At 37.7% G+C, this 27,129-nt stretch overlaps 2 protein-coding genes across 10 annotated transcripts in view; one reads left to right on the forward strand and one right to left on the reverse strand.

Moving 5' to 3' along the window:
- Positions 1–12,521, forward strand: part of ADAMTSL3 (ADAMTS like 3) — a 202,607-nt gene extending 190,086 nt beyond the window's left edge. For 8 of the 9 annotated variants that reach the window (XM_087743289.1, XM_087743293.1, XM_087743291.1 and 5 more), the window contains 7 exons: positions 349–468; positions 1,288–1,500; positions 4,401–4,584; positions 7,149–7,353; positions 8,217–8,326; positions 9,856–10,070; positions 10,602–12,521. In XM_087743289.1, coding sequence (XP_087599415.1) covers positions 349–468; positions 1,288–1,500; positions 4,401–4,584; positions 7,149–7,353; positions 8,217–8,326; positions 9,856–10,070; positions 10,602–10,711 — 1,157 coding nt within the window. In that variant the 3' untranslated portion in view covers positions 10,712–12,521. Of the gene's footprint in view, positions 1–348; positions 469–1,287; positions 1,501–4,400; positions 4,585–7,148; positions 7,354–8,216; positions 8,327–9,855; positions 10,071–10,601 lie in introns of those variants that run through there. The other variant, XR_015701245.1, reaches the window with a different exon arrangement.
- Positions 12,522–15,916: 3,395 nt separating this feature from the next.
- On the reverse strand, positions 15,917–27,097 carry SAXO2 (stabilizer of axonemal microtubules 2). The gene is made up of 4 exons (XM_087744490.1): positions 26,987–27,097; positions 20,149–20,328; positions 18,572–18,774; positions 15,917–16,899 (listed from the first exon to the last, which is right to left on the reverse strand). Exons 1-4 carry the CDS (start codon positions 27,025–27,027, stop codon positions 15,917–15,919), a joined length of 1,407 nt encoding a protein of 468 aa, XP_087600616.1. The 5' UTR covers positions 27,028–27,097.
- Positions 27,098–27,129: the final 32 nt, after the last annotated feature.

Below are 27,129 nucleotides of genomic sequence, written 5' to 3' on the forward strand. Positions count from 1 at the left end.
AAATAACATTGTCATGAGAAACAGGAAATACAGCATACATCCTGTAAATCTTGTTTTTACACTAAGTGTTACAGGCTTGTTTTTCTAATAAATAAAATTCAATAAATTTGATTAATTTAGAAACTTGCATAGGCATTATAAGTAATTTATGTGTTTCCCTGTTTACGTATCTGAAGTGTATTTTTTAGACGGACCATTTAACTGCATAAATGAAGTTGATCCTAAAGAATTCCAAAGTGCTATTACCCTTCTGCTTCATAACTAGCGTGTTGGATATTTTGATAGAATTTTTTTTTAGCATATTGATTTAATTCTTGCTAAAAAGAGATCTTATGCGTTGTGTTACAGAACAAAGATATATAGAGAATAACACTCTATTATCAATGGGAAGCAGAAGAAAGCGTGTCCTAATGGCATCTGGAATTGGTACAAATGTCAGTGTGGTACCTGGAGATCCACTAAGAATAGGTATGTTGTCTTTTCTGCTTTGTCATTTAAATTCTATTATTTATTCATTTCATTAAAATGGAGAGGACTCCCTAGGGAGAAAGTGAGCGTAATTCCTAAGAGTCTGGGGTTTGGTGACTTTCTGGATTCCCTAATCTTATCTCAGCTTTCTGTTATCAGGGAGGGAGCCTCAGAGTAAGAGACACAATTATTTTTTGATGCAGCTTTTCAAAAAATGTTTTAAAATGGCGACCCTTTAGGCATTGTCTAGGTGACTCACCATGTGACTGAAGCGGCATAATTTCTCTTTGAGCTTCACTTGAAAATGATGGGAGGGGATGTAGCTGGGCTCTAGAAGTGTTTTTTTTATTTTTTCTGTCTAAATGAAAACCTCTGTTCCCATCCCTGCTTGTGCCTGTGGAGTGAAAAGGCAGCAATTTCATTTAATGTGTTTATGACTCCTTTCCAAAACAGATAGAAAGTCTTTCAGTACAAACCTATTTGCATATTGTAGTCTGGGATGAAATCTTCGTTCCGTTTAAATAATTGTTCCCCACCCCGCCCCGGCATGTCGTTCATATAGAAGTGAAGTTTGTAAGAACTTACCGAAAGGGAAAATAAAAAGCATTATGGTAAGCATACATCAGCTTACACAGCTGATAACCCTCAAGGGGCAGTCAGGATTTTGGGCCATAGCTTGGACTTCAATGAATTTATGCATACTCTTGTTTTTATTTAGACTGGTCAGGTCTTTTACGTAGAATCACACAATCATATGTACTTATTCACAAACATTTCAATGTGTTTAGAAAAACCTGCTAAAATGCTGTTGATTTTTAGGTTGCCCAGTTCTGCCCAGCTACAGAAATTCAGTTCACTGGCTTTTCGGAGATAGTCCAATTGAAGAAGTTAAGACCTTGGAATACCGAACCCTGGTTGGGGGTCGTATCCTAGAGGTGAACACCAACTCTGGTCAATTTGCCGGACAGTTCCAATGTTGGACTTCAGCTAGTGCAAAACCAATGTCAGTTTGGGTAAATGTCAAGAAGGAAGGTTTGTTGAAAATTATATGACAAATTCTTAAATTTTAAAATATTTTCTTTCATTCTGTAAATACTTTCCCAAAACCTAACCTGCTTTTATACACAGGAAGTAATTCATAAACGTATGTTTAACTTCACATATGTGAATAGTCCCATTTAAGTCAATAGACAATGTCCATACTCAGAGTTGGGTATGGGAATTAATGTGTATCCAAATACCACATGGGGGTTCTCATTTCTTACCTGTGGAGCTGAGAAGCTGAGAGAATGTTGCCTGATTCAGTGTCTTGCTGTTTAAGCAGTTTTAAATTGGACAGATTTTCTCAGCTTCCCCTTCAGCAAATCATACAAATTGCTGCCATGATAGCCACCAAACTGAAACAAAACTGACTTGGAGGTCATCTGTGGAAATATCTTAATTATAATCAAAATAATTTTAATATCATTGTCATATTCCAGTGTCATTACAGTGATGTGGTAGCCATCTTATTGTAGTCACCCTTAAACATATCAATGTACTATGGCACACTCATCAATTTCAGTGTTAAGTTTTCAAGAACGTTTTGTAATGTTCTCCAATGTAATGTGCTTGCATAAAGCTACATTTCCTTTAGTAGGTTATAAAATGTGCACCTGAAGATTACAGATGAATTTGAGAAGAATCTTACATCTGCAAACATTTTATAAAGTTTGTAAATATTTAAAGTGCTTTAGAAATTAATTACTTTATAATGGAGCTTTAAAAAAGAGAGTTAGGAACTCTAGATCCTACTAAAAGTCTGGCACCAAAGCACCAAACTCCATTTGACAGTTTAACAAAAAACCTCTCTAACCAGTCAATACCCAGGGAGTGCAAATCAGGTTTAAAAACAAGTATTTGTTGAAATTGAAAGTTTCTGTATGAGATTTATCTATTATCCTATCAATAGGATTTGGCTTGCTGTTTATGTGCAAAGGACTCAAGCTGTAAGATCAGATCTTGCAAATCTCCCACGCTGTGTGTAAGCGTGTACTCTCAGTGGCTGCCAGTGGCTTACTTTTATGATCGAGAACGGTTCTGTATGTGTGGAGTTGCGGAGTCAGTTACGTTTACAAAGTAATTTTACTGAAGCATATCTATGATCAAGATGTTCATTTTTTAAATCAAAAGTAAATCAAAATATTTACGAACCGAATCAGAAAATATCCTGGTAGAGTTTATCAAAAAATGTATCCAGGCCTTGGTCCTAATACAGATCTCATTAAAGTTAGAATTTGATTCTATATTTTGATTCTATAACGAAGTTGGTGAAGGGTCTAGAGCACAAGTCTTATGAGGAGTGGCTGAGGGAACTGGGGTTGTTTAACCTGGAGAAGAGGAGGCTGAGGGGAGACCTTATTGCTCTCTACAACTACCTGAAAGGAGGTTGTAGCGAGGTGGGGGTTGGCCTCTTCTCCCTAGTAACGAGTGACAGGACGAGAGGAAATGGCCTCAAGCTGCACCAGGGGAAGTTTAGGTTGGATATTAGGAAACAGTTCTTCACTGAAAGGGTGGTCAAGCATTGGAACAGGCTGCCCAGGGAAGTGGTTGAGTCTCCATCCCTGGAGGTATTTAAAAGATGGGTAGACGTGGTGCTTGAGGACATGGTTTAGTAGTGGACTTGGCAGTGATAGGTTAATGGTTGGACTCGATGATCTTGAGGGTCTTTTCCAACCTTAACGATTCTATGATTCTATGATTCTAATTTCTGCACAGGTCTAGCTGGGTGTTGAACTATCCACCTGTAGTCTTTAGCTGGACTGCCTTTGGGTTGCCCAATACCCCTTCCAGTGAGGCTGGTCAGTATTTTGGGGAGACTCCATTTTCCAGTCGTGAGCTTTAACTCTGTTGCTTATGTAAATGTTTCATCACTGAAATACCCATGCATTTGTAAGACTGCAAAATCGCCTTTGGTGGTTTTTGCACAGTAGGCATATTGAGGGCGCTTCTGAGCAGTATCATCCTAGTTAAACAAACAATACAGTCTCTCCATCATAGTTGCAGTCAGTAAATTTAACTATTTCTACTTTGAATAAGGCCCTTTTGTATTATTTTAAGAAACCCACAAGTAATAAGGAAACATTGAAAAACAATAAGTTAAAGAATTCATTACGTGCTGGAAGAGTGAGCCTGTGGACACAGCTGGTAGCTATCAATTATTCTTCGTTATTACAGAAAAATCTCACTCCTTCTGTGATCACATAAAAATCTGTCAACATTGCATAGTACTTCATCTTTTACCAAGCGTCAAAAAAAAAAAAACTGGGGGGGAAGGGGTAGGTGTGGAATTGTGACTAAATATAAAGGTAGTAATTGTTAGAGGTGATTGTTTTTTTATATAAAATGCTCTTTAAAACAAAATTCCTTTTTCATCTTGCCAGATGCCTCAGTGGCAGATTATTTATGCATTAAATACTTTTCTATAGTTTAGTACAGGCTTCTCTTAAATCCTGATATTATGTGAAGTGGCTGGAGTAAGATGAGTTTTCTTCAGACTATACTTGCTGTAGAACAGCAGGAAACCTAGAGAGCCTGATTTACAGTTTCCTCTTTTTAATGCTCATTGTATAAAAATGTTATGAAAGTTTTAAAAGAAGTTCATCAGTTCCTACTGTGAGCCAGGTTCTGCCCTTCATGTGCACATATGCTGATCCCATTTGCCTTCTAGAGAACTTCATGCTCATATGTAAGGGCTGAACTTGAGGGGAAGCTGAGCAGGACTAAATTCTACTTTGGCTTATGGTCCCTTTTCACAATGCTGAAATATTTGCTTTTCTACAGAGGATACGGTATCTATCTAGCTTACAGAATATGCTGCCAAATCCATTAAAATGTGACACAGTTATAATGCATAGTGCCTCTCTCACACTACTTTCAATTGCATTTCTTAGATTATAAATGGGAATATGCTGAGTGGAGTACTTGCTCTGCTAGCTGCGGGAATTCAGGAACCCGCTCCAGAAGACTACAGTGCATGAGTGCAGAGAAACAGAAAGTAAATGAATCATTATGCAGAGAGCTGCAAAAGCCAGCAATTATTTACCAGTCATGCAACAGAGATGACTGCCCTGCCAGGTAAACTCCTTTCTACTCTATGTCCATGTGCTCTGTGTGTATTACAGTGCACTCACAGCCTCCTGAAATTGTTTCTGTGTTTATGCTCTGAGTCTGAAATGTGGGGTTTATTTCAACATGAACCCTAAAGCATGAGAGATGGGAAAATAGATCACAAGCAAGCAGGGGAACGCTTGATTCAGCTGAATACGTGAGATCTGTGCAAGTCTCCATGCTGCTGCAGCAAGTGTGGCTGCTACCACACTACCACCTTGAAAGCTAAGCTGGAGGGCTCTCTGAGACACCGATGTGCTAGTTTTGGGGCATTTGTGTCCATGCCCTGAGGGAAAACTCATTATGTTTAGAGCAGCCAGCACACTCGAGTGGAATCTGTGTTCACCTCCTCTCCTTCCGTGCCAGCAGAGCTCCGAGTAGGATGTTTACTGTGGAATGCCTCATTTGTCTCTAATGTCCCTCACCACAGTGTCACGCTCCTTGCATGTCCTTCCCTGCCAATTTTCTGGCGGGATCAGCTGGGGCGCCTTGTGATCTTGGGGCAGGAAGTCTTTAGATCACAGGGAAGTATACCACAACATCTGATTCCAAAGGCCAAAACCTTGCCTCGAGACTTCTTGAGTTGCGCTGAGCGTTCCAGCTCAACAAGGCGTTGCTCTAGGTTTTTAGCAGGAAATCCCACAGGAGTCCTCAAAACAAGTGCTTTCCGTTGCTTAAACGAATTGGCCATGGCTGTCAGCAATGTAAAAATCTGTGAGGGATGAAAAGTCATGCACACATTGTGGAGTTGTCCCTCACTGGAAAATGTTCGGAGAGAAGTGTTAAGACCTTAGCTGACATTGTAGGAGTGCATCTTGCCAGTATGTTCTAAACTCTGTTCTAAATACAGAAAACATAGCAACAGATAAATATCAGGAGAAATTTGTTTATATTTCATTATTAGCAGCCAAAAAAACAGATCATCTTAAACTGTGAGTCTGAACTCCAGCCAGCCCATAACAAGCAAACTTTTTGCCAGTGGAAAAATACTGAAATAGAACTAATAGTTTGAAACACAGAGGCTCAGTTGCAGGTTTCCCTTTTAAAATGCAGCCATTCAGAGCAGATGCCAGAATTAGGAGGATATTGGAGGGCCCGGTGCTCCCCTGAGCAAGGTCATGCCTTTTCAGGGGACTGCAGTGCATGACTTAACAACCTGATTATCACTGGACCCAGAGGTTTCACCACAAAAACCAATCAGTTATTTCGTATGGCTAAGCAGACTGGGACCTAAATTCTCTCTTATTAAAATGCTTAGATTTATTTTGCTTTTAATTTGGCTTTATGAATTTACCAGTGGAAGGGAATTGTGTGTATACTAATATAATTAATTCTGCCTTGAATTATACATGTGTGCTGACATTAAAACTGTTTTTCTTTTATGAAGTATTCCATGCTTCCTATATGGGAAGTGCATCCCAGATGCCTGGAAAATAGCCCTGTGTCTGGTTCCTAGCGCCTCCAACCTCTCCCCCTTCCCTGTGATTACTGACCTGGGAGGGAAGTGCAAAATGTTCAGACTTCCCTTTCCATTTCCCCACTTACTGGTTTCTGCATGATCTTCTCATCCCAAGGCAACTCTTCAGAAAGTATCCATAGAATTATAAAGGCTCTAGATGTATGGCCAGTGTCATGGGCCCTTATTATTCAAAGTGTTTTGCATGTGTTTAATCACTTCTCTCCAGCACAGCATAGAAGTATAATTAAGCAAATATAGGGCTTTAAGTGTGTACTTAACTTGTGCTTTAAGTGTTTGCCAAATTCGGGCCTTGCTGACTTGCTGTGCATGGGCTGCACCAAATGTTTGCAAAAGTACTTGAGCTTTAAAAGGGAGAAAAAGACAAGAGTCCAGACTGTAAAAGATTAATCTTCCTTGAATGGATATAAACTGTTTGACTGTAAGAAAATGAAATAATTGCTAAAGAGAATATTTTTCCTGTTATCACAGTTGTGCTACACATAAAGTCCCATTCTGTATTTCCAGCCTGGATTTATGAAAAGATCAAGCCAAATAAATTGTATTACCACCTGCTGCTTCCCCGGTATTGTTCCTGGCTGCCAAGACAGACTAAATCTTTGCAACTTCTAATCAATAAATAACATGTCCTGCTTGAGCCGTTATCTAGCAAGATCTTGATGTAATAAATTTGGATGAGTTACGACACCTGTCACCTCAGTAGTAACTAAATCAGTACCATTCATTTTATAAGTTATGGAAAACTACGCTGTGCTTCCTTCAGAAATATTAAATCCAGCAGAGTCTACAGGGTTTACCTAATATAACCTCTTTGGTAACAAGCAGTGTAACTTCTGTTAGCATATATTGAGGCACGGTTATCTTAGAAGTCATCAGTTAACCAAATTTATGAGATCTTGCTTAACAACTGAAAAAGCTGATTCTACCTTTTCCCACATCTAAAACTTGCAATGACAGGTTCTTTTGATTTTTATTTGCAAACAGATAGCTGCAAACTACCAGCAAGTTTGCAGTGCTTTCAGAGTTGCTATAAATTTGTCTCTGCATCCTGTAGGTGGGTAACTAGTCCATGGTCTGAGTGCTCCGCATCCTGCGGCAATGGATTTCGCTATCGACAAATAACTTGCCAACACATAAAAGCCAATGGCAGCGAGCTGACACTGCTACCAGATGCTTGTATACACAGAGATCGTCCTGTGGGAAGGAAACCCTGTATGGGTCATTTGTGTACGGTGGGGACAATACAGACAAAAGGCCAGGTAAGTTAGAGTTTGTCTGGAAACTCCTTGTGTTATAAAAGTGTACCAGTGTCGCCGTACCGCTGGCTGAACATCCATTCTCTTGCACAAAGGAAGAGCTGTGTGGCACTAGCTGTAATAACCTTTCAGACTAGTGAATTACAAGTCCTGTTTTTTTTTTCATTTTGTGATGTCTGAGCTACTTTTATTTGTCGAAGATGTGATTTGAAACCTGAGTATTAGTTTCAATATATTTTATAAGCTAATCCATTGCTATGTATTCCATTTTGAAGCTAGTAAATTGCTTTTATTGCAGTCTTATAAGAACACAGTTTGCATACCTGTAGTTGTGAAGTCCCCAAAGAAAGATATATGAATGGGCTTCAAAAGCAGTTGCCACAATATTTAATACACAGAACTCTGCTTTCTTATGTTTTCTATGTTTCTTCATTTGTGCAGTAAACTTGTGTTCATTTTGACATGATTTTTATAATTATAACACTGTATTTACAATGAGCAAAGTAATGAATTAAGAGAATTACTGTTGCCGCATTTCTGATACAGGCATTAGCAAGGCAAGTTCATGATCGTCAGAGCTACAGAAGGAATGTTGTAGCACTAGAGGTGTGAAATGATGAGACCACAGACAACGGATTTAGCTTTATGAATAGGTAGGAAAGTTAGTATCTTGCCACAATTGCACACAGAGTCCAAAATCTCTAGGCCTTATCTGAACTGAGGCGTGGTAGGGTTGAAGAAGGAGAAATAGATCAAGAATTATGACTGGGTTGTGTAACTGTGGAACTGCCTAGAAGGGTGATTCTGTTGTTATTAACTTGGTTCTTTCTTTTTCTTTCCCCTCACCCTTTTCTCTCACTTCTCAGTGTTCTGGTCGCTGCGTAGGCCGCCCTGTAGGTTTACAGCATCGTCACTTTATATGTCAACTTCGTAATGGATCTTTGGTGCCGAACTCTTCTTGTGATGAAAGAAAGAGGTATACAGTTTGAAGCAGTACAAGTTTGATTCTTTAGATGATCAAATTAAAGATACAGGATTGCCAATGCAGTATAAGTATGCAAATTCTTACATATCAAACACAAGGAAAGGAGGCAGTCGCAGTCATCCCTTTGTATACATGGAATGAATTCGGGAACCCAAGGAGAGTAATGGATTTGGTCAGTGTCCTCCACTGTGCTAATGGCAAGGCTAGAAATAGAGCGAGAGAATCCTGATTCCCAAAAAGAAAGTAGAAATCTGCCATAATTTTTTTTATTACTGCTGAACTAGGTCTCTTCTGATATTACTTTTTATTCTGGTCTACTGCTGCCCAAATTTTATAAAATAAGAGTTTTCCTGGGGCTTATTTTGTGGACCATGTAAATTGGTTTACTGGTTTATGATTACTGCAGTAAGGTGTACTTCTCTGCATAAACAGATCTCGTTCTGCCTTAGTATGTACTGTTGAGGTATGTATGAGGTATGTGAAAACTGAATGGTTGAGAAGGTATGACTTTTTACTTCAAGGTACACATTCTTTGTAAGAACTCTGTTAATTTGTTTTGCTGTCTTTAAACAACTCCTTTCAATATGAAAAGTACAGGCTATACACCTCCACAAAATCTTAATCAGGAGATTCGCTTGGGACTATGCTGTAGCACATGGATGGATGGCAGTCTCCATAAAACACCATAATCTCAAAAAGGCTGAATTAAAGACAAATTAAAACTGAACATGAGAGTCTGGGGGCACAAAACTTTGTTCCAGACCAAATGTGTAGGTAGGACAATGAAAAGCAGGGAATAAGTGGGTAACAAATACATACATGGGAATTGTTACTGTGTTTCTCAGTTACTGAACCCAGCTCTTCATACTTCATGCTGTAGAAGTGCTTCTGAATTGTGACCATTTTAAAGTGTTTTTGCTGCACACACAAGGAAATTTTGGCTGCGCTGAAGTACCTGGTGGAACTTCCATTTACTACTAAGAGCCATGATTTCACTTTGGCAGCTTCAAATGTTCAAGGAGGTTCAGGGTCAGCATGGAAATATTGCTTGTGTTCAGGAGAGAGGTTATGCACAAAGCACTTGCAGCATCCAGTATGCAACGTTTCAGGGTCAGTTAAGTTTTCCTAAAGGCACAACATTTTTTCTATTCCAGGATTAAGGAATTGGTTTAAAGAAACAGGGCTTTGTCTTTTGTTTCCTCATGAGTGGGGCATGATGAATGGGCACAAAAGGAAATACAGGAAATTCAACTTAAATATAAGAAAACCCTTTTTATTACTGTGAGTGTTCTCAAACACTGGAACAGGTTAGCCAGAAACGTTGTGGAGTCTCCATTCTTGGAGATACTCAAAACAAATGGAGATGGTCGTTAGCAACCTGGTCTGGTTTACCGTGCTATCAGCAGGGGGCGTGGACTAACCAGCCTCCAGAAGTCCCTTCTGCCGTTGGTTCTATCATCCTGTGAATCAGGATTTAGCACAAAAGTAAACATTTAACTGCCATTTATTTTCCTCCACAGATCTCCTGTCAGAAGAAACTGTTCTTCAGAGGCATGTGATGTCTATTGGCGGACAGGCCCCTGGAGGCCTTGCAGTGTGGACTGTGGGAGTGGATTTCAGTCCAGACGAGTGTACTGTGTACACAGACAGAACAACAAACCGGTGGCTGAGCAGCATTGTGGATGGAGGAAGAGACCAGTGACCTGGCAACACTGCAACGTCACATCCTGTGGTAGTATGTAAATGTTTATTTATGTATGAGCATAGTAATAGTTTGTAGCAGTTATATTAGAAAGTGACTCACAGTTGTACGCTAATGATTCTACAAGCATTTGACTGTACATCAAAGGTAAAACTATCCTCTCCAAGGAGCACTTCGTAATTCTAGGGTTATTTTTCTCTGAGTAGGCCGGTTTGATATTAAAGCCTCAAAAGCACTTTTAGAAACAGGATATTGAGGAAGTTGTTTTATGCAAACTTCCCTACATGACTGTGCCAGTTGTGACTCATAAGTCTCTGAGCAAACTGTTAATTCCTGAAAGGTGGGGTAGCTCTCTGAAACAGGCAATAGGTAAACGAATGCAGTGAGATCACACCTCTTATTTGTGACCTAGTTTAGTTTTGAATCCACTATTGCCAGAAAGGCAAAGTAAAATAATTACAAAGCTACCAGGAGTCCATCACTTGTTTACAATTGCAATGATAGGTTCTACTGTTTATCTTTTGTCCATTATAAAGCCTTTTAATGTTTAAATATATTTTTCAGAAGGCGAATGCAAGGATACAACTCACTACTGTACATTTGTAAAGCAACTAAAGTTATGCTTGATAGACATCTACAAACAAAGGTGTTGTCAATCATGTCAAGAAATGTAACTCTTCTATGGAAAGTTCATGATGCTGCAGTGACGAGATGAGAAGAGAGGTTCTTTAAACTAGCCTGCTCAAAGTATATACTTGTAAATAAGACATTAGTCATAGCAGTTAAATGGAAACATGGGGCTAATGAAAAGAGAGTATTGCAGATTGATGTGCTGGACAGGGTATTTTTTCTGGGAACTTTTATTATCCACTATTTGCAATGGAACTTTTAATGTTTTAGACATTTTCGTGTCTGGATTAGGAAGATAATATCATGGCATATCATCTGTAAGATTTTACGGGCCATCACATTATAATTTTATTGGGGAAAAAGTGTTATCTAAAAGCACTAAGTAGTGCTTACTGTCCCTAACTTAGGAGAAAAACAAAGTCACAAAATCCTTTGAAGAATTTTGGAATGCAGCAACTATTGACCCCCTAGGTTTTGTTTTTATTGTTTTATCAAATTTAACACAATTTTTAAATTTATAGAAGCTGTGACTTGTAGCTGTAAAATTTTTGGCAGCGACTTCCTTTTCATAAACAGCTTGAGCTTAAGGGTCGATCTCACAGGATGTGTTTTGCTGACAGTAGCTGTCAGGTGGATACACAGAAGTACATTTCATTTTTCGTGCTTGTATTTATGTGTACGCAGTAAAAGACATTGGAGATGCTAGTACAATTTTCAAACCAGCAATAGATCTGTTTTGAATAAATGAGGTGTCACTTTCTATTGTTTCTATTCTGCTTTAGTTGCTGAAGTACAAAATTCTGGCATGATTAGACTTTTTTACCGATTTTAAATTAGACACAAGGCTCCCTTGTCAGAGCTGTGAATGAAACATTTGTGAGCACTGTTCTCTTGCACATCAAGGCAAATGGGGAGCCAATAACTGGCCAGACATGGCTGTCAGATATTCTGTCTTGAATAAATATTTTTTCCCCTGTTAATGGGGAAAAATGTCCAAGGAAGAATTATTAATTATGAAGATAGACACGTGCAAGAAATCTATTTTGAGCAGTTTTCCATCAAGATGACTTTTCATCATGACCATTAACCATTTGAGTCTTTTGCAAGTAGTTAAATTCTGATTATGATATTCCTGGGTAAATTATTTTCCATATTGCAGATTATGCCTCGTTAGGGCTGTAAGCAGAGAGAACCCCATAGGAGGCAGCAGGTAGACGGTTTTTTTTCTTTTGTAGTTTCCAGACTACTGCACACGTTGGAGGCCTGAATGCTTGTATTGACTTGGATCTTGTGTTACATTACTGAACTACATTACATGCTAATTAGCGGGTATGCTGTAAGAACAGCTTTCGAAACAGCATTCCGGCACAATGGGTTTGCATCACTGAAAATTAGATTAGCACTACTGTATAGATATTCCTGATCATTACCTTTTTAATCAGCAATGGGTCTTGATTGTTTAAGCCGTTTTTTAAATTAAAAGAAAACATTTGTAAGATACTTTTGTAGATATTTATTGTCTGGTTTAAAAGTGCAATATTTTGTTTTGTACAGTGTTTAATAAAGATTTTTGGACATATATTTTTTCGTATTACCAAAATTTCTTATTCATGTTTTTCCTTTATATTTAAAGTTTTCAAATGTTAACAAATAGCATTTTTTTGTTGCTTTAATTTTGTCTTTGGTTAAGTATGCATGCTATATGGAAGCAGTGCTGTAAATGTTTGTTATTGCAATTGGCATGACATTCCTCTGTAGATTATTTTATTGCTTCTCCAGTAACTGAAGATGTCTAATATTTAGCTTTCTTGAACGTAGTTTTGATATTTCTGAAATAAACTCTAGTTTGATTATTCAACACTCTGATTACCCAGAGATTGTTTATTACCGTGATTTTCGTGGTGGCTATGTTTTCATTCCAAGTGTTATTTTGTCAGCCTACTATGTCCATAATTCTGGGATTTTTTCCAAGCTAAGATTAGTTCTTATTTTTGACAGCTTATCAGACAGATTCTCAGCTTTTTTACAGTCTGCTTTGCACTGCTATTAAGAGGCAACATAGATGTAACCTGACTGAAAAAGTGGGGAAGAAAATCTGCCAAAATCCAAATAAGGCAGCTCTGACTCCTTGAAATCTAGAATCAGGATTCTGTAAAAAGGTGGAAGAAAGTTACATTTCTTTGCCAGGCCTACATGTACTGCACCAAGCAGAGTTCGTTTAGATCCAACGGAACAGCTCTATGTTTTATGTTCAGTGGGTGATGGGAATAGCTACGTGAAAAAACTTGTTTCAGAATATCCAATATGTGCAACAGTCTTTAGAAAGAAGAGTCTCATAAATAATATGAACAAGAAAAGCCTTAAAAAAATTTATTAAATTGAAAATACATGTCTAGCAATGAAATGGTGGTGTTTCAGAGTTATCCTAGATGGTAACATTGGCGAAGGTGCATGGGTCTGTTTCATTTTCCTTTCGTGTCACCAATGCATTCTTTCTGTGCAGTCTTTAAAAAAAAAAGATTCTGTACAGCAGTTCTGTTGGAGCATGCTGTGTACCATAGTGCATGAAAACCACTTTTAGAGAAGCAATTGAATCCATGAGTAACTTCTGCTTTTACATCTTCATGTAGCATGACATCGTAAAATGCTTTTTTAACAGCTGTTACTTTGAGAAATATTAGTTTCCAGCCCGCTGTTCATTTTGTCTGCATTTCAGTAATACATTGCTTATGAAAAAGTTGACCTCAAGTACTGAATACTGTCTGAAGGTTTACGATATCATTTGATGCTTTTCCTGGAAGCACAATCAGTAGGGTGTGCCTCTTTCAACTGTAATGTAATAAAGGCTTCTCTCGTTCACTATTAAACTTTGGGGAAAACATTAAGGGCAAAATGAAAGGGAATATGCCCCCTCCACTCTAAAGAAGTCTTCAAACACAGCTGCAGAGGAACTGTTAAATGTATGTGAATATGCCCTCCACTTCCTCTCAAAAATGTTTGTACTGTGCTGGTAGGTGGCAGCAAATGACTTCCCATAACTTAACAGGGGGAAAAAAGTGACTTAAGAACTAAAAAAACAGCTGTGAAAGTTACAAAAAGCATCTGGGCTCACTCACAGACCCAGAGGAGGAGCCATTTTCAGCAGGACACGCAGGCGCATGAAACTTCACGGATTCAGATTGCATTTCTCAATGAGTTTTCTTCCTCCCTAGAAAAGAGATCTGGAGGATATTAGGAGCTTCTGTAAACTCCTCATGAGGTAGCAAGGTTATGTATATGAAATGGGCTTGGGTAGGTGTAACTCTGCGAAGTTTTGACTTTGTTTCCTCAGTTGTGGCCAGAGTGTGACTCAAGTTTCATAAAGAAAAAGGTATTTGTAGTTTGTTTTCGCCTGTGGTACAGAAGGATGACAATGAATTAGACTTTCTCCTGTCCTGCTCTTAGGATATCACAGCTTTACATTGCCCTTGCTCATGCCTAATCCAAAACATGTCTTTACCAGTTGGGGAAGTGAATAATCTTCAGAGAGAAAAGTTTAATTGAATTGTTGTTTCATTAATAGAGTAAGTCATATTACAAAAAACACAGTACAAAGACAAAAATGACATAAAAGTAACTGATGCTGTAATAAAGTCTGGAGCTCTCTCATGCAATGCTTTTACGCACAGCTAATATACGCAGTTGAGCTTTCTTCCTTGCCTATGATCCAGTTCCTGCTTTCGACATGTTTCCATCATTGATTTTAGTCCTTTTATTGGTGATTTGGCTTATGAAGTACAAGCACATAATTCTTCAGAACCCAAATGACTGCCCTATACCCATGCGTACAAAATATGCAATAGTGAAAAAAATCATACTGCAGTACTGTGATAGAACATGATAATACTGTTAATCATAGAACTATTGATTGGAACTTGCTTAAATCATTAACATAATAGGACTGAAATAATTTCATCTAGATTTCCCAAAATAAGGTAAAGATACATAGAGAAAATACTAAGTATCTCATACAGAAGCATAATCATTGCATGTACATTTTCTATAAAAATTCTGTTTTCTGTGTATTTGTAACAAGTAATTCTTTGAAGAGCAGAAAGACTGAAGCTAGGCTGTCTAGAGATTTCTGCATCTCTGCTGATATTTCTTTTTTTAACTGAGTTTGCACTATTTTCTGTTATCTCTATGTACACCTGTATAGTTTTCTGCCATTTTCCCCTTCAGACTGCCTCTGCAGTGAACTTTGGCAGTGATAACAGGCTGTTTAGCTTTAAAAATCAGATAGCAGGATCAAAAACTGTGGTAGATGGATGTTAACTTTTTGAACCTGATTCTCTCTGCTTCCTTACCCTCTCAGAAACTCGAAAACCAATCGTCTGTGAAATCTCTTTGTGAAATTTCATTGAATTTGCACACTGGATTTAAAAATTACTCGGATGGGGAGAACACGCACTTAGTGTGTCAGTGTGTCCAAAGCTTTGCATCAGCTTTGTTTCCTTTGGAAGCAAGGCTGAAAAAGGACTACCAGAGAAATTAGGAAACAGAGTTTATGACCTGCTTTTTATGTCTGCGTGATTTCAAGTATGTGTACAGAAAAAGAGCAAGGTTACTTCTTGTTAATTGCTATCAGAAATTACAGTGTGACCTTTATACTCTCCTCAGAACTGAATGAGGGAAAGTAATGATGATTAAAGCTAAAACCAGGTTTTTAGAAATGCCTAGGTGTCATGGGATGCTATCTTATGATTCAGGCAGCAAAATGTAAAGAAAAAAGACTTCTTATCAGATTACTCGAAGTACTGATGAGATGAAAAACTGGACTGATGAGCTAATAATTTAGATTATTATAGCATTATTTGCTTACTATGAAAAAGAAGTTATAATCAAAAGGTACTTGCTATTTCACAAATACAATCATTTGATTTGCAGAAAATCTGAAAGAATTAAATGTACAATACATATGCTTGAGATGGAGCATAATGAAATCTGGGAAGTCAAGGAAACTAGAATGCATGATCAAAAAAAGAATAGATGCCATATAAGATGCATTATTCCTACAAAAATTGGCCAATCTTTACTAGTCTTGTAATAAACTCACAGTTTTGCTTTGATTTTCTTCAAGCTATTAGTTTAAATGCTTTTAAAATCAGAATTTACATTACTTGATTTGCTTTAAGTGCTATTTAAAGAAAAAATAAACAAGTAGGATTCCAATTATTTCACCACGGTGCTTGAAATATTGCATTTAAGCATTATGACAGAACAGCTACTTCCTTCGGAATAGGATTACTATTTGATTCAGAAAATTCTGGAGTAAGCTGGCGGAAGAATTTGTGACCATGAGAATCTGTTTTTACATAGACATAACCTGGAGGAGATGGATAATTTGCTGGGCAGGTCTCTTGTTTCTTTGGAGTATATTCTGTGCGATACATAGTTTCATCTTGAAAAGGAGCTGAATTAGGAACTATAGCATGTAGAGGTTTGAAACTTCGAGCTGTAATGATCTGATGTGGTATGTAATGAGATTTGAATGTAGTTAAATCATAAAATTTTCCTGTAGGTTTTGGAATTTCCTGTTGTTTCTTAGTAATCTCTTGCCGACAGCTGCCCCAAGCTTTAAAGTCTTCCTTTGTAGTAGTATTCCCTTGAAAAGGGGCATCGGTCCTTCTTCGATTAGAAACTGGTCTTATGGGGACAGCAGGAGAAATCTCATGCTTAACGTAATCAAGATGGCTGGTGGAGTTAAAATCCATGTTGCCTGGGGGTGGAACGTACTCTTTTGTTTTGCGGACCTCAGGCAAGGAGACCAACCATGGCTGAAAACGATCCTGGAATTCAGTAACTCCATTAAAATGAGCATTAGATCTGACTTTTGCATTTTCAGGCTTGCAGCTATTTGCAAGTTGCCCAGGGAGCCCTTTAAAATCATTCCGGTGGGTTGTGAGATCTTCAAAGGGTTGGCTGCTTGGCTTGTATTCTTCTTTTGGTCTTATGAATTTTGGTTCCAGTTGATGAGCAATATAAGAAGTGCGATGGCTAGTAGTACCATCAAAAGGTGCATCTGAAAGCTTGGCTATGCAAGGAGGTTTAAAACTTTGTCTAGGATTCAGTTCCCTAGGAACAAAGTCATCTTGAAACGTAGTAGAATTTCCAAACTTCTTTGTAGGTGGGTGGTATACATGCTCCACCTTACTAGGTTCCCTTCTTTGAACTTCCCATGACCTATAGTCATCTTTAAGGCAAAAACAAAACTTCATCATACAAGTGTTATTACTTAAGACCATTCCTTTACAATTAAGCCAAATTCTTCTGGTATTAAATCTTGGAAAACAAAGAAAATGGATGTAAGTGAGAATGAGAATGTTATCTGCATGTTTGGGATATGACAAAAATGTCTTCTATTATTGGTGTGATAAAAACAGACAAAAAAAATGTAAATGATGCCCTATTTTGAATATTTCCTCAAGGAAAAAGAAAATGTTGCATGTACATATTTAGTGTGTGTTCTATACAGAAAATAGCCTTATACAGGTTTTATATACAATATCTTACATTTTACTTAGAAGTTTATGCAAATATGCAAGACTAAAAGGAACCTCATAGGTCAATGGGTCATGTTCACTACTGACTGGGAGAATTCTCTCTCATAATATCCATATCAACATCACATCATCTTAAAGCATGTTGGGATTTTTTTCTTCTTTGCTTCTGGTTTTTTTTTACGAACAGACTGTTCTGCAGTAGTTACAAAACTTACTGTCCAGTCTAAACTTCCTCATGGGCAGTTGAAATCAATTTGTTGTCTTGCAATCACTGTACTTACTTCATCTTCAGTGTTTTTTCACTCCTTGATCCTTACTCCCTGTTGAACTGCTAACATACATTTTAAATGAAGCAGTTGCGTGCTGTCTTAGTTGTATGCTGAGACTAGGCTAAGTTATTCATTATTTGCTAGCTTACTACTTACACAGGGGCAAAACAGAAATATTTAAATTTCTTGTAAATTATTTAGAATTAATAAATATAAATAGAATGTATTTATATAAATGCATTTCTATCTAGCAGAGGCCTAAGCTTAAAGAAGCTAGTGAAATATAACTCTGGGCTTTTTTTTTTGAGAACCTTTTTTCCCAAATATTATCCTTCCAACTCTTTCTGTCACTGCATTCTCTCATCTGCTCATTTTGCACCAAGCATTCTAACTTCCTGTTTTAATAGCCAAATCTGATTCTCGTTATCTCAAGTATCTTTCCGATGCCACTGGCCCTCATAATCAGGAACATCTTGATTTTCATCCTGGCACTCTAGTATATCATATCATTTATTTTTGCTTAACTTCAACTGGGGCTGCAATGCAGTACATGTAACAAATCCAGTAACACATTTGATGTATAAAATGTTCTACTTGTATAAAGTATATCAAGGTCACTTGCCAGAATGAGTTTAGATTTAGTGTCTTTGTGCTGACCATTGTAATAGAATAATTTGTCAAAACCGATCATTACTAGGATGATATGCAAGCTATATAGTACATAAGAAAGTAATCTAAAATCAACTTTTGACATACTCTGTGGAAAAATACATGTTACATAAGCTAAAACTATCTGAAAGGTATATTGGCACTTTAATTGCAACCAACTTTTGCCTGAGATAGCCTAACCAGGTGTATGTTAGAATTTCTCTCCTTCTAGCCAAGAAAACCTTAGAGAAGGCTTTTCGTTTAGAACCAATAAATGTCACCTCTAAACAACTGGAATGCTGAACATCTTAAAGCATTATCACCTGCTTTCTATTATGTCTTACTCTCTGGCCCAAACTAAGAAACTGAGTTTCTAATATAGATAATTCAAAATACTACCTTCATCTTGGTTATTTCTCTTTCTAAAGGCAGCATGTATTATTACCTTGATAGGTTGGTATGGTATCCAATTTTCCTCCTGTAGTGTGTTTTCTCTCTAGAGGTCTTACTAATGTCACTGGTTGTATTTTATAAGCATTATAATCTTTCTGGTATGTGGTTCCCAGTTCTATCTCTCCCGTCTTTGGTTTATATTCTTCTTGTACCCGAAAAGGTCGCTTCACAATATCATATGGTAAATAATCAGATCTGAATTGGGAAAAAGGAAACACTGGTTAAAAAAACGTTCTTTTTTCTGATGGAGTCACTTTTGTCATTTTTTCATTATATGGAAAAACGACGACTTACAATGTTTACTCTCAAAAATCAATCTGATGCCATATATTAGAGGGATAGCAAGGAGGAAAGAAAACCACAGTACATAAATCTAGGGTCTCTGATGCATGATATAGCCTTTATTCAAAGGTAGATGGTGAAACAACTTTTTCAACACTCTGAGTCTCATTCCCAGTTTTAAAATATTCTTTAAGATGTCTGAAACAAGAAAAAGTTGCTGTAATTTTACAGAGAAATTATCTACCTAACTTCATTTCAGAGCCTTTGTAACTGCCCCCGTTGCTTGTCCCTAAAGCCAGTAGTGTTTCCATGTGCTCATTTGCAGCAAAGGTACACTTTTAGTAACTATGCACTGTCATACCTTGCAGTCTTTTCATGTCAGTTGTTTTCATGGGTGGTCACCTCTCCACAGCAGAAGCAGAGCAAAGATGAAATTACTACAAGTGGCAGCATTTACTAATTGCATGAGGAGAATGGAAAATAATCAGAAACAGCATTTCACCGTTTCTATATGGGCACATTACATTAAAAGGGTGTATATTACATATGTAGGTGTTTAAACAGTATATGCAGTACACGATCAACCTTGCAGAAGGGCATTTGGCCTTTCCATGTATGTCCCTTTTGTTTTTTTATAAACAAAGAAGTTTCACCTGTTGCCCTTATAGCTTAAAAGAAAAACAATAATGGAAAAAGTAAAGGTTTATGCTCGTGTCACATTATTAATAATGAATGAGTGATGTCTTTTTCTAATTCTTTGAAAGATGCTCTTTAATTTTGTAAGCTTAACATCAGAGTCTGTGCACTGACAGGACAAACCTACTGAACCCCTTCACAGTTGGCTTTCTTCAAATTCCTAATAATTTAGAACTATCTGAATAAAAAAAAATGTTCCTTTTTCTTAAGGTTTCATTTTCGCACTGTTTCAGATTCCACACGTATTACAGAAGGTTCCCCAGCTTGCCAGCTTTTTTAGGCTCAATGAGACCTAGATTTCCAAAACAGGCTGAAAACAAGGACAAAAATTTTAGATTATATTTACAGGTTAAAGGATGCTGGAAAGAATGCAAATCTTTTTGTGTGCGTGCTTCACTATTTTTATGACTTTTTTGTGGTAACTGTATTTCTACACTCAAAATTTATACTTTTAAATATGCTAAAAGGGTAAAGGATGCAATGACTGCATTTTGAAAATTATTGCAATACAATGTTCAGTGCCCCCTTAAATGAGAAAGTATGAGAAATTTTATAGAGTAATTGTAAAACACATTGCTTCAAAATGTTTACTTAAATGTTGTAATTCCTTCCATCTTCCCACGATGCACTTGGTACTCTTGTTTCGGCTTAAGGCTCCGGGGAGGAGAGATGTTGCTATACTTGGGATATTTTTCCACATACTCTGTTGTGAGGCACGGCTGTTGTCCATTATCATAAATCCTTGTGGGTTTATGAGGGCAGCGATGGCGCCTGGGTAAGACACATCAGATGAGATAATTTTGAATAGTTTCATTTAAGGGGAAAACCCATGCCCTATCTACTGGGAGTGAATAACAAACGGGGAAGATCGAACAATGTCAGTAGCTTGTGTTTAAAATCTTTTCTGAGGGATAAAAACACAAAATATTGTGCTGATGGCATAGCTCCCAGGGCACAGCATACTAATACAGTAAGAACCAGTATCAGTATGAGAGTTAGTCCTTAGTACAGAATACAAAGGATGGATAGAGTTGATCTCAGTCCTCTAAATGATGCTACCACCAAGATGCACTTTCCTCTCTTTTTTTAATCTTTAATGATATTACTAATCTTATTGGTAAAAATAACCAACTATGCTTAATTTCTTCTCTCGTACTGTCTCTTTTCTACTGCTTTTCCCTCATTGCTTGTCTTCTTATTTCTGTGCATCTGCTCACCTATTTTCACCACAACTCTTGATTAACCCTTTTTGATTAAAATTTTAGTGGTGTGAAATCTCACCTGTGCTTCTAGTGCTCTGCAGGCCATTTCTGACTTTTCAACCCTTTTTTTTCAAGGACTGACTAAATCCTCTATCCAAAAACTATGTTTGTTTAGAAGTAATGACATCCCTTTTTCTTAATAGGTTTTATTTCAATTACACCTGCTTGTCATTGATGCCTATTTTAATGACACCATTGTGTTAAAAGGTGTTAAGAGGTATATCATGACTTAATTTATTACTTGTATCTTGTTGTTTTGTGTAAATTATGCATGAAATTAAAATGTACATGGTATTTTCTATATTGCTTTGAAAATCTTGTTATATTCATTCTAATTTGCATAACACACATGTCTGGTAGTTTGTTTCAAGTATTTTTTTTTTTTCTGACGTGATTATTATTTGATCTCTCCTTTAAGGAGATACATAATGAAAGATGTTCCTCCTACTTGTGGCTGACAACTTACAATACTGATTCAGATATAAGCAAAGGGAAATAACAAGAAATAAAGCAGAATTTTTTAAATAAATGAGTCTTGTAGAATTCTGTACATGAAAACAAAAAATAACTAAAGAAGGGTAAAAGTGTATAGCTCTTACTGGGTACAAATCAAGTTTCAGGAAGCTAGATACCCAAGCAATAGTTCGAAGGTCTGCAGAGAAATTTAGCTAGCACTGAATACCAAGTAGGAAAAAAATAAATTAAAGCAGGGTAAAATAGAATACAGAAACAGACATGAAGAACTCCTGCTGGGAAAAGTAAAATGAAAAAACCACTAAAAGAAGTTATCTGGAACTGGAGATCACTAAAGCTGATATTAGTTTGGGCTGCTTGACTTTGCCAGCTCAGTAGTTCAATAAATGAGAAATGAAGTAGCCCTGTCCAAGAAGCCAGATCCTTTCAAAGCCTCAGGTGCTTACTCCTTTTCAATCAAGTCAACGGATAGTCAAGTAACAACTGCGAGACCTATTCAGAACATAGCAGAGAAAGGAAAAAAGGAAGAAGAGGGAAAGAACAGGAAAGGCCAGAAAACAAGGAGGTGAGTGTGTGCTATTTCTCAGCATGGTGCTTGCCTGCCACTACATTTTTCATGAAATTCAGTTCCTGTCTTAGTAATATTTTTTCAGTAAGTATAAACAGTATATGCTGTGTCATGTAGCATCTAAAAGTAACAGCTAAGCAGAAACTAAAACCATTGCATCTATGTTTTGAAAGCTTGTTGAAGTATAAGGTAGTAATCTAATGTATCTCTCGAAGCAAAGAAGCTTTTGTAACTGCATTAGAATTCATTGCTGAATCAAAAATGCACTTGATCCCAGTCATTTCTAGCATATGAAATAATTCTGAACAGCCTCTAACTATGCACAAAATTACTTGGATTCAGACGAGACTGTTCAGTTAGATCCTACATCCTACTCTGTGCTGTGAAAGAACTTTCAGTGGGCCTAAAAGGCAATGTAAAATTACATTAATATAAACGTGAATTTGACTTGGAGAAGAGATTAGGGGTTTTTTGGTTAACCGATACATCTACTTTTGGATGTTGTCCAACTGCTAAACCAAAAGTTTTCATTTAGATAATAACTTTATAAAACTGATTATATAGGACATCACAGCTCTTTAGAGAGATGATGCTAAGAATCATCAATCAGAGAAGACAGATTACAGCTCTGATAAATTAAACATGTTGCTTACAATTTGGCCAGAACTCCTTGAGTCACTGATTATTTTAAACTTGTTACTTGTAGTTATCTTAACTTCAACCCCAGAGTTACTGATAATTCAGATGAATTTGGTGAGAATATGCCTTCCTCCATGACTGACTGATGCCTGCTTTGATGGATTATTATTCTTTCCCTTCTTTGAGGGAGACTAACTATCTTGTGGCTTGCATAAGGTCTGAACAGAATCTCAGCTAAATAAAATTGACAGTATATGGGCTTTCTACTGCCAAACACTGTTGCTCTGATTATTTTAACAGAATGATGCTGAATTTTACTTATTTAGGATCTGGCGTACATACAGTTGTTTTTTATACAGTGCTAGCAAGACCCATGAAATTTTCCCACAAAGTATTTTCCTCTCAGAGAACTAGACTAATAATGAGGAAAGTTTAATGCTTATCATTATAAAGAACTTATTTAAAAAAACAAACAAACAAACAAAAAACCTCAAAGTTGTTTTTTTTTTTCAACTGGCAGTGCACACGCTATAGTCTGAAAGACAGAAGTTATGTATGGAGACTGTACTTTTGAGTCACCTACTTTCCTAGCGTTGACAGGAGACCTAGTAGTTTTTATTGGGTTTGCATATATTTACATGTGGTCAGTATGAAGGCTTAAATATCCCATATTTTAGAGAAATCTTCCTCTTTTCTCTTAACTTAGATTTATGCAGGAATCTAGATTTTTATGATAATGATAACAAAAGTGCAATAAATGGGGAAAGGCTGACAGATTGAGAAGAAGATAAAGCAGTAGTTTATTTTTATATCTCAAAACTAAACTTCTGTGCTTTTGTATGCTGTGATTATCTTTTATGGTAGACAAATACTATTCTTGAGTGCTGAGTGTTCATCTACCTATCTACCTCAGAGGCTTTATTCTTGCTTTGGAGGCCAGATTTAACATCCTGTATTTGCTGTTAGATATTTCTATTGAGCCAGAGATCTGAAGCCTGCATGTACTTGCTAGCAGGGGGTAATTTTCTCTTGTATTAAGTTAACACATTTGGAACCTATGGGAAATAAGAAAATAAAAATATTTCCTTCTCTTTATGGATCAATCCCAAGTAAGACTAGCTCATAGTTTCTCCACACTAAAAATAGACTACTTCTAAAATAAGAAATGGAGCTGGAATATCTCAGGAAACAATACAGAATCCAGCCATTACTCTGCACAATGCAGTTTTAAGAACGTTTTTGTGGTTTATTAAAAAAAAAAAAACCTCCAACCAAACTTACATCTTTACCACCAGCAGCTTGAAAATTATCATCATACCTCCTTGGTAGCATCTTATGCTACTGCAAATTCCTAAAGTCTTAAGCTCAAAAGGCTAGAAATTATGTCAGTTATTAAAAATGGAGAAGTCCCCAACATTGGACCTATTTTGCAAATTGATCTTTGAGCATGGTCAGCACTGGGTACCCTTCCAGTGGTTTTTGGCATTACAATTATTTGTTGATTTTCAAAAAGATCACCTAATAGGCACAGAAAGTGATTCAGTCTAATAAGAAGGAATCTATACAAAATATTCTTAAAAATCTTGTAACAATTATTTGATTAAGAGGCCAAGACTGCAACTCCTAAATATGAACGCTAGCCCTCAAATGTGAGCCTTTAATGAGTGGATTGTGTATGTCAAAATGCAAAAAAAGTAATTCTGGAATTTTGGAGACTCTTCTCACTTCCCTGAAATGAAAAAGCAGAATAAAGTTCTGTCTTACTGTTGTGGTTTAACCCCAGTTGGCAACTAAGCACCACAGGGCTGCTTGCTCACCTGTGCAGTGAGATGGGGGAGAGAATCAGAAAATAAAAGTAAAACCCGTAGGTTGAGATAAAGACAGTTTAATAGGACAGCAGAGGAAGAGAAAATACTAATAATAATGATAAAAGAATATACAAAACAAGTGATGCAGAATGCAATTGCTCACCACCCACTGACTGATGCCCAGCCCATCCCTGAGCAGCGATAGCTGCCCCCTGGCCAACTCCCCCCAGTTTATATACTGAGCGTGATGCCATATGGTATGGAATAGCCCTGTGGCCAGTCTGGGTCAGCCGTCCTGGCTGTGCCCCCTCCCAGCTTCTTGTGCATGGGGCAGAGCATAAGAAGCTGAAAAGTCCTTGACTGGTGTAAGCAGTACTTAGCAACAATTAAGACATCAGTGTGTTATCAGCATTATTCTCATCCTAAATCCAAAACACAGCACTATGCCAGCCACTAAGAAGAAAAAAATCAACTCTATTCCAGATGAAACCAGAACACTTACTGGCTTTCCTCCCCTGTATTTGTAAAATTTTTTGGAGTGTTCTTTCTTCTGTGAACAGCTAAGAAAGATTGTTTTATTATTGTTCTATTTTATTATTTAGAATTAAACAGTAATTATATCTCCACAAAAGATATAAAAGACAGGCTGAGGGGAGATCTTATCGTTCTCTACAACTACCTGAAAGGAGGTTGTAGCAAGGTGGGGGTCGGTCTCTTCTCCCAAGTAACAAGTGATAGGACGAGAGGAAATGGCCTCAAGTTGCGCCAGGGCAGGTTTAGATTGGATATTAGGAAAAATTTCTTCACTGAAAGGGTAGTCAGGCACTGGAACAGGCTGCCCAGGGAAGTGGTTGAGTCCCCGTCCTTGGAGGTATTTAAAAGATGGGTAAATGTGGTGCTTGAGGACATGGTTTCGTGGTGGACTTGGCAGTGCTAGGTTAACGGTTGGACTCGATGATCTTAAAGGTCTTTTCCAACCTGAACATTTCTATGATTCTACGAAAATTTTCTGCAAATAGCTAAATGATAAATTCTATAAAATATTAGATGTTTTTCTTTGCTTTGAAATCTCTTTTTAAGATGTGTATGCATTGTGATATCCAGGTAACACTACCAAGCAACCAGTCTTCCGCTAAAAACAGAAACATTATAGCTACACTGAAGCAAACACAATGTGCTGCCTAAACCAATAATGGCTTAAGATTTTATTGACTGTAAAAACTTTGGTGATGTCTATTTTACACCATAAGTTTTGTGCATGTTTTATTCAATTATTCATATTATTAAACTGGGTTTTTGAATTGAGAATTTCCAGTTAAGTTGAACCTTGTTTTCTGCTGTTATCTCACCATCTTTATACTTGAGCCTGAGCCAGATTTTGTATCTCATCATGAAAACAATGTGTTCCAACTCTTCATTGATCTAGGACTTTTGAAACAAATTTATGGGGCAAACTACACTCACAGTCTTGGCCAAAAAGAACATGAGAAGCTTTACATACTGCCTCTCATCTCTGCCTACAGATAAAAAAAAAAAAAGCAGCTGAGGAACAGATAGACAAACTTCCCATACAGAAATACATAAGGAGTGTGTCTGCATTACAAACCTCGAAATGCAACCTGTAGTTCATGGTGTGCTTTGCAGCCATAGGGTTAGCCCTGTACTTCCAATAGATAGTGATCACACTCTTGTGATCTTATGGTGACTTTCCTTGTATGTACTTGTTAGACTTTTTTGTTTTAATATTAAAGACTGAATTTTTGAGTCCTAGGATGTTTATTTTTCTGTTTTTTTTAAGTAGACAGAGAAGAAATAGAAAATATTAACAGTACTGATTCCAACCCTATAAACATATATCTGAATTTTGCAAGGTTTAAATCCCTTATGGTTTTGGGAAACCTGAGTTGTATTTTTTTTTACCTATGGCATTGATAATATTGCTTATAGACATGTAATAGTAATTTTAAACAAAAAAATTGCTTGGTGTACCCTCTTACGCTGGCCTCCCTGGGCCAAAGAGGCTATAGTACAATGATGAACCGTGTGTCTCCATATGGGATCATTGAATGTAAAGAAGTAGTGGGGCTTCCCTTCACAGTGCAGAGTATTACTGGAGGTGATGTTAGAAAGGCAGATACGTTAAATCTGTTTTAAAGACCGCAGTGCTTGCATGGGTTTCTGTCAAGGCTGATGTAGCCAGAACCCTTCCGAGGGTTCCTTTGGTGCAGTCCTTCTCTCCACGTGGCAGAGTCGGCTCTGCTTTATGGAAAAGCCTGATCCTGAGGTTTAGCCTAGGTGGCTTTGAAAGGCTGTCCCCATTCTTTTCTATTTTAATGCATTTAAGATCTGCTTTTTCTCCTACCTGATGTAAACATAAACATATTACTTCATATTTACTGAGAAGGTCCCTTTTAGAAAAAAGGGAAGCCAGAAACTGTTGAAATGGGAATGTTACCCACTTTCTGCCTTCCCATTGTTAAAGGTATCAGCCGCGACCAGGCGTGGGGGTCCCCGCGCAACGCGGGACGGGTGAGGAGGGGGACAGGATGAGGGGTGTGTTTGTGGGGGTGGCGTTGGGAGGGGGGAGCCGCCGCCGTCTTCCTGGGGGGACACCCTCCCGGGGACCCGAAGTCTCCCCCCACTCCCCGAAGACGGTGGCGACTCGCGGGGCTGCTTACCCGCAGGTACAAATCTCACACAGGCACCGAGGCGGCTTCATGCTCGCCGCGGCCTCTCCGCCGGGGTAACTAAGGAAGCGCTCCGTCGCGTGGCAACGGCGGCGTCCTCGCGCTGAGCGGCCTCCGCCGGCTTCCGTCTGCCG

Source organism: Nipponia nippon, unplaced genomic scaffold, assembly GCF_047370975.1.
Source record: "Nipponia nippon isolate SJK-2023a ecotype South Korea unplaced genomic scaffold, ASM4737097v1 scaffold_9, whole genome shotgun sequence".
NCBI lineage: Eukaryota > Metazoa > Chordata > Aves > Pelecaniformes > Threskiornithidae > Nipponia > Nipponia nippon.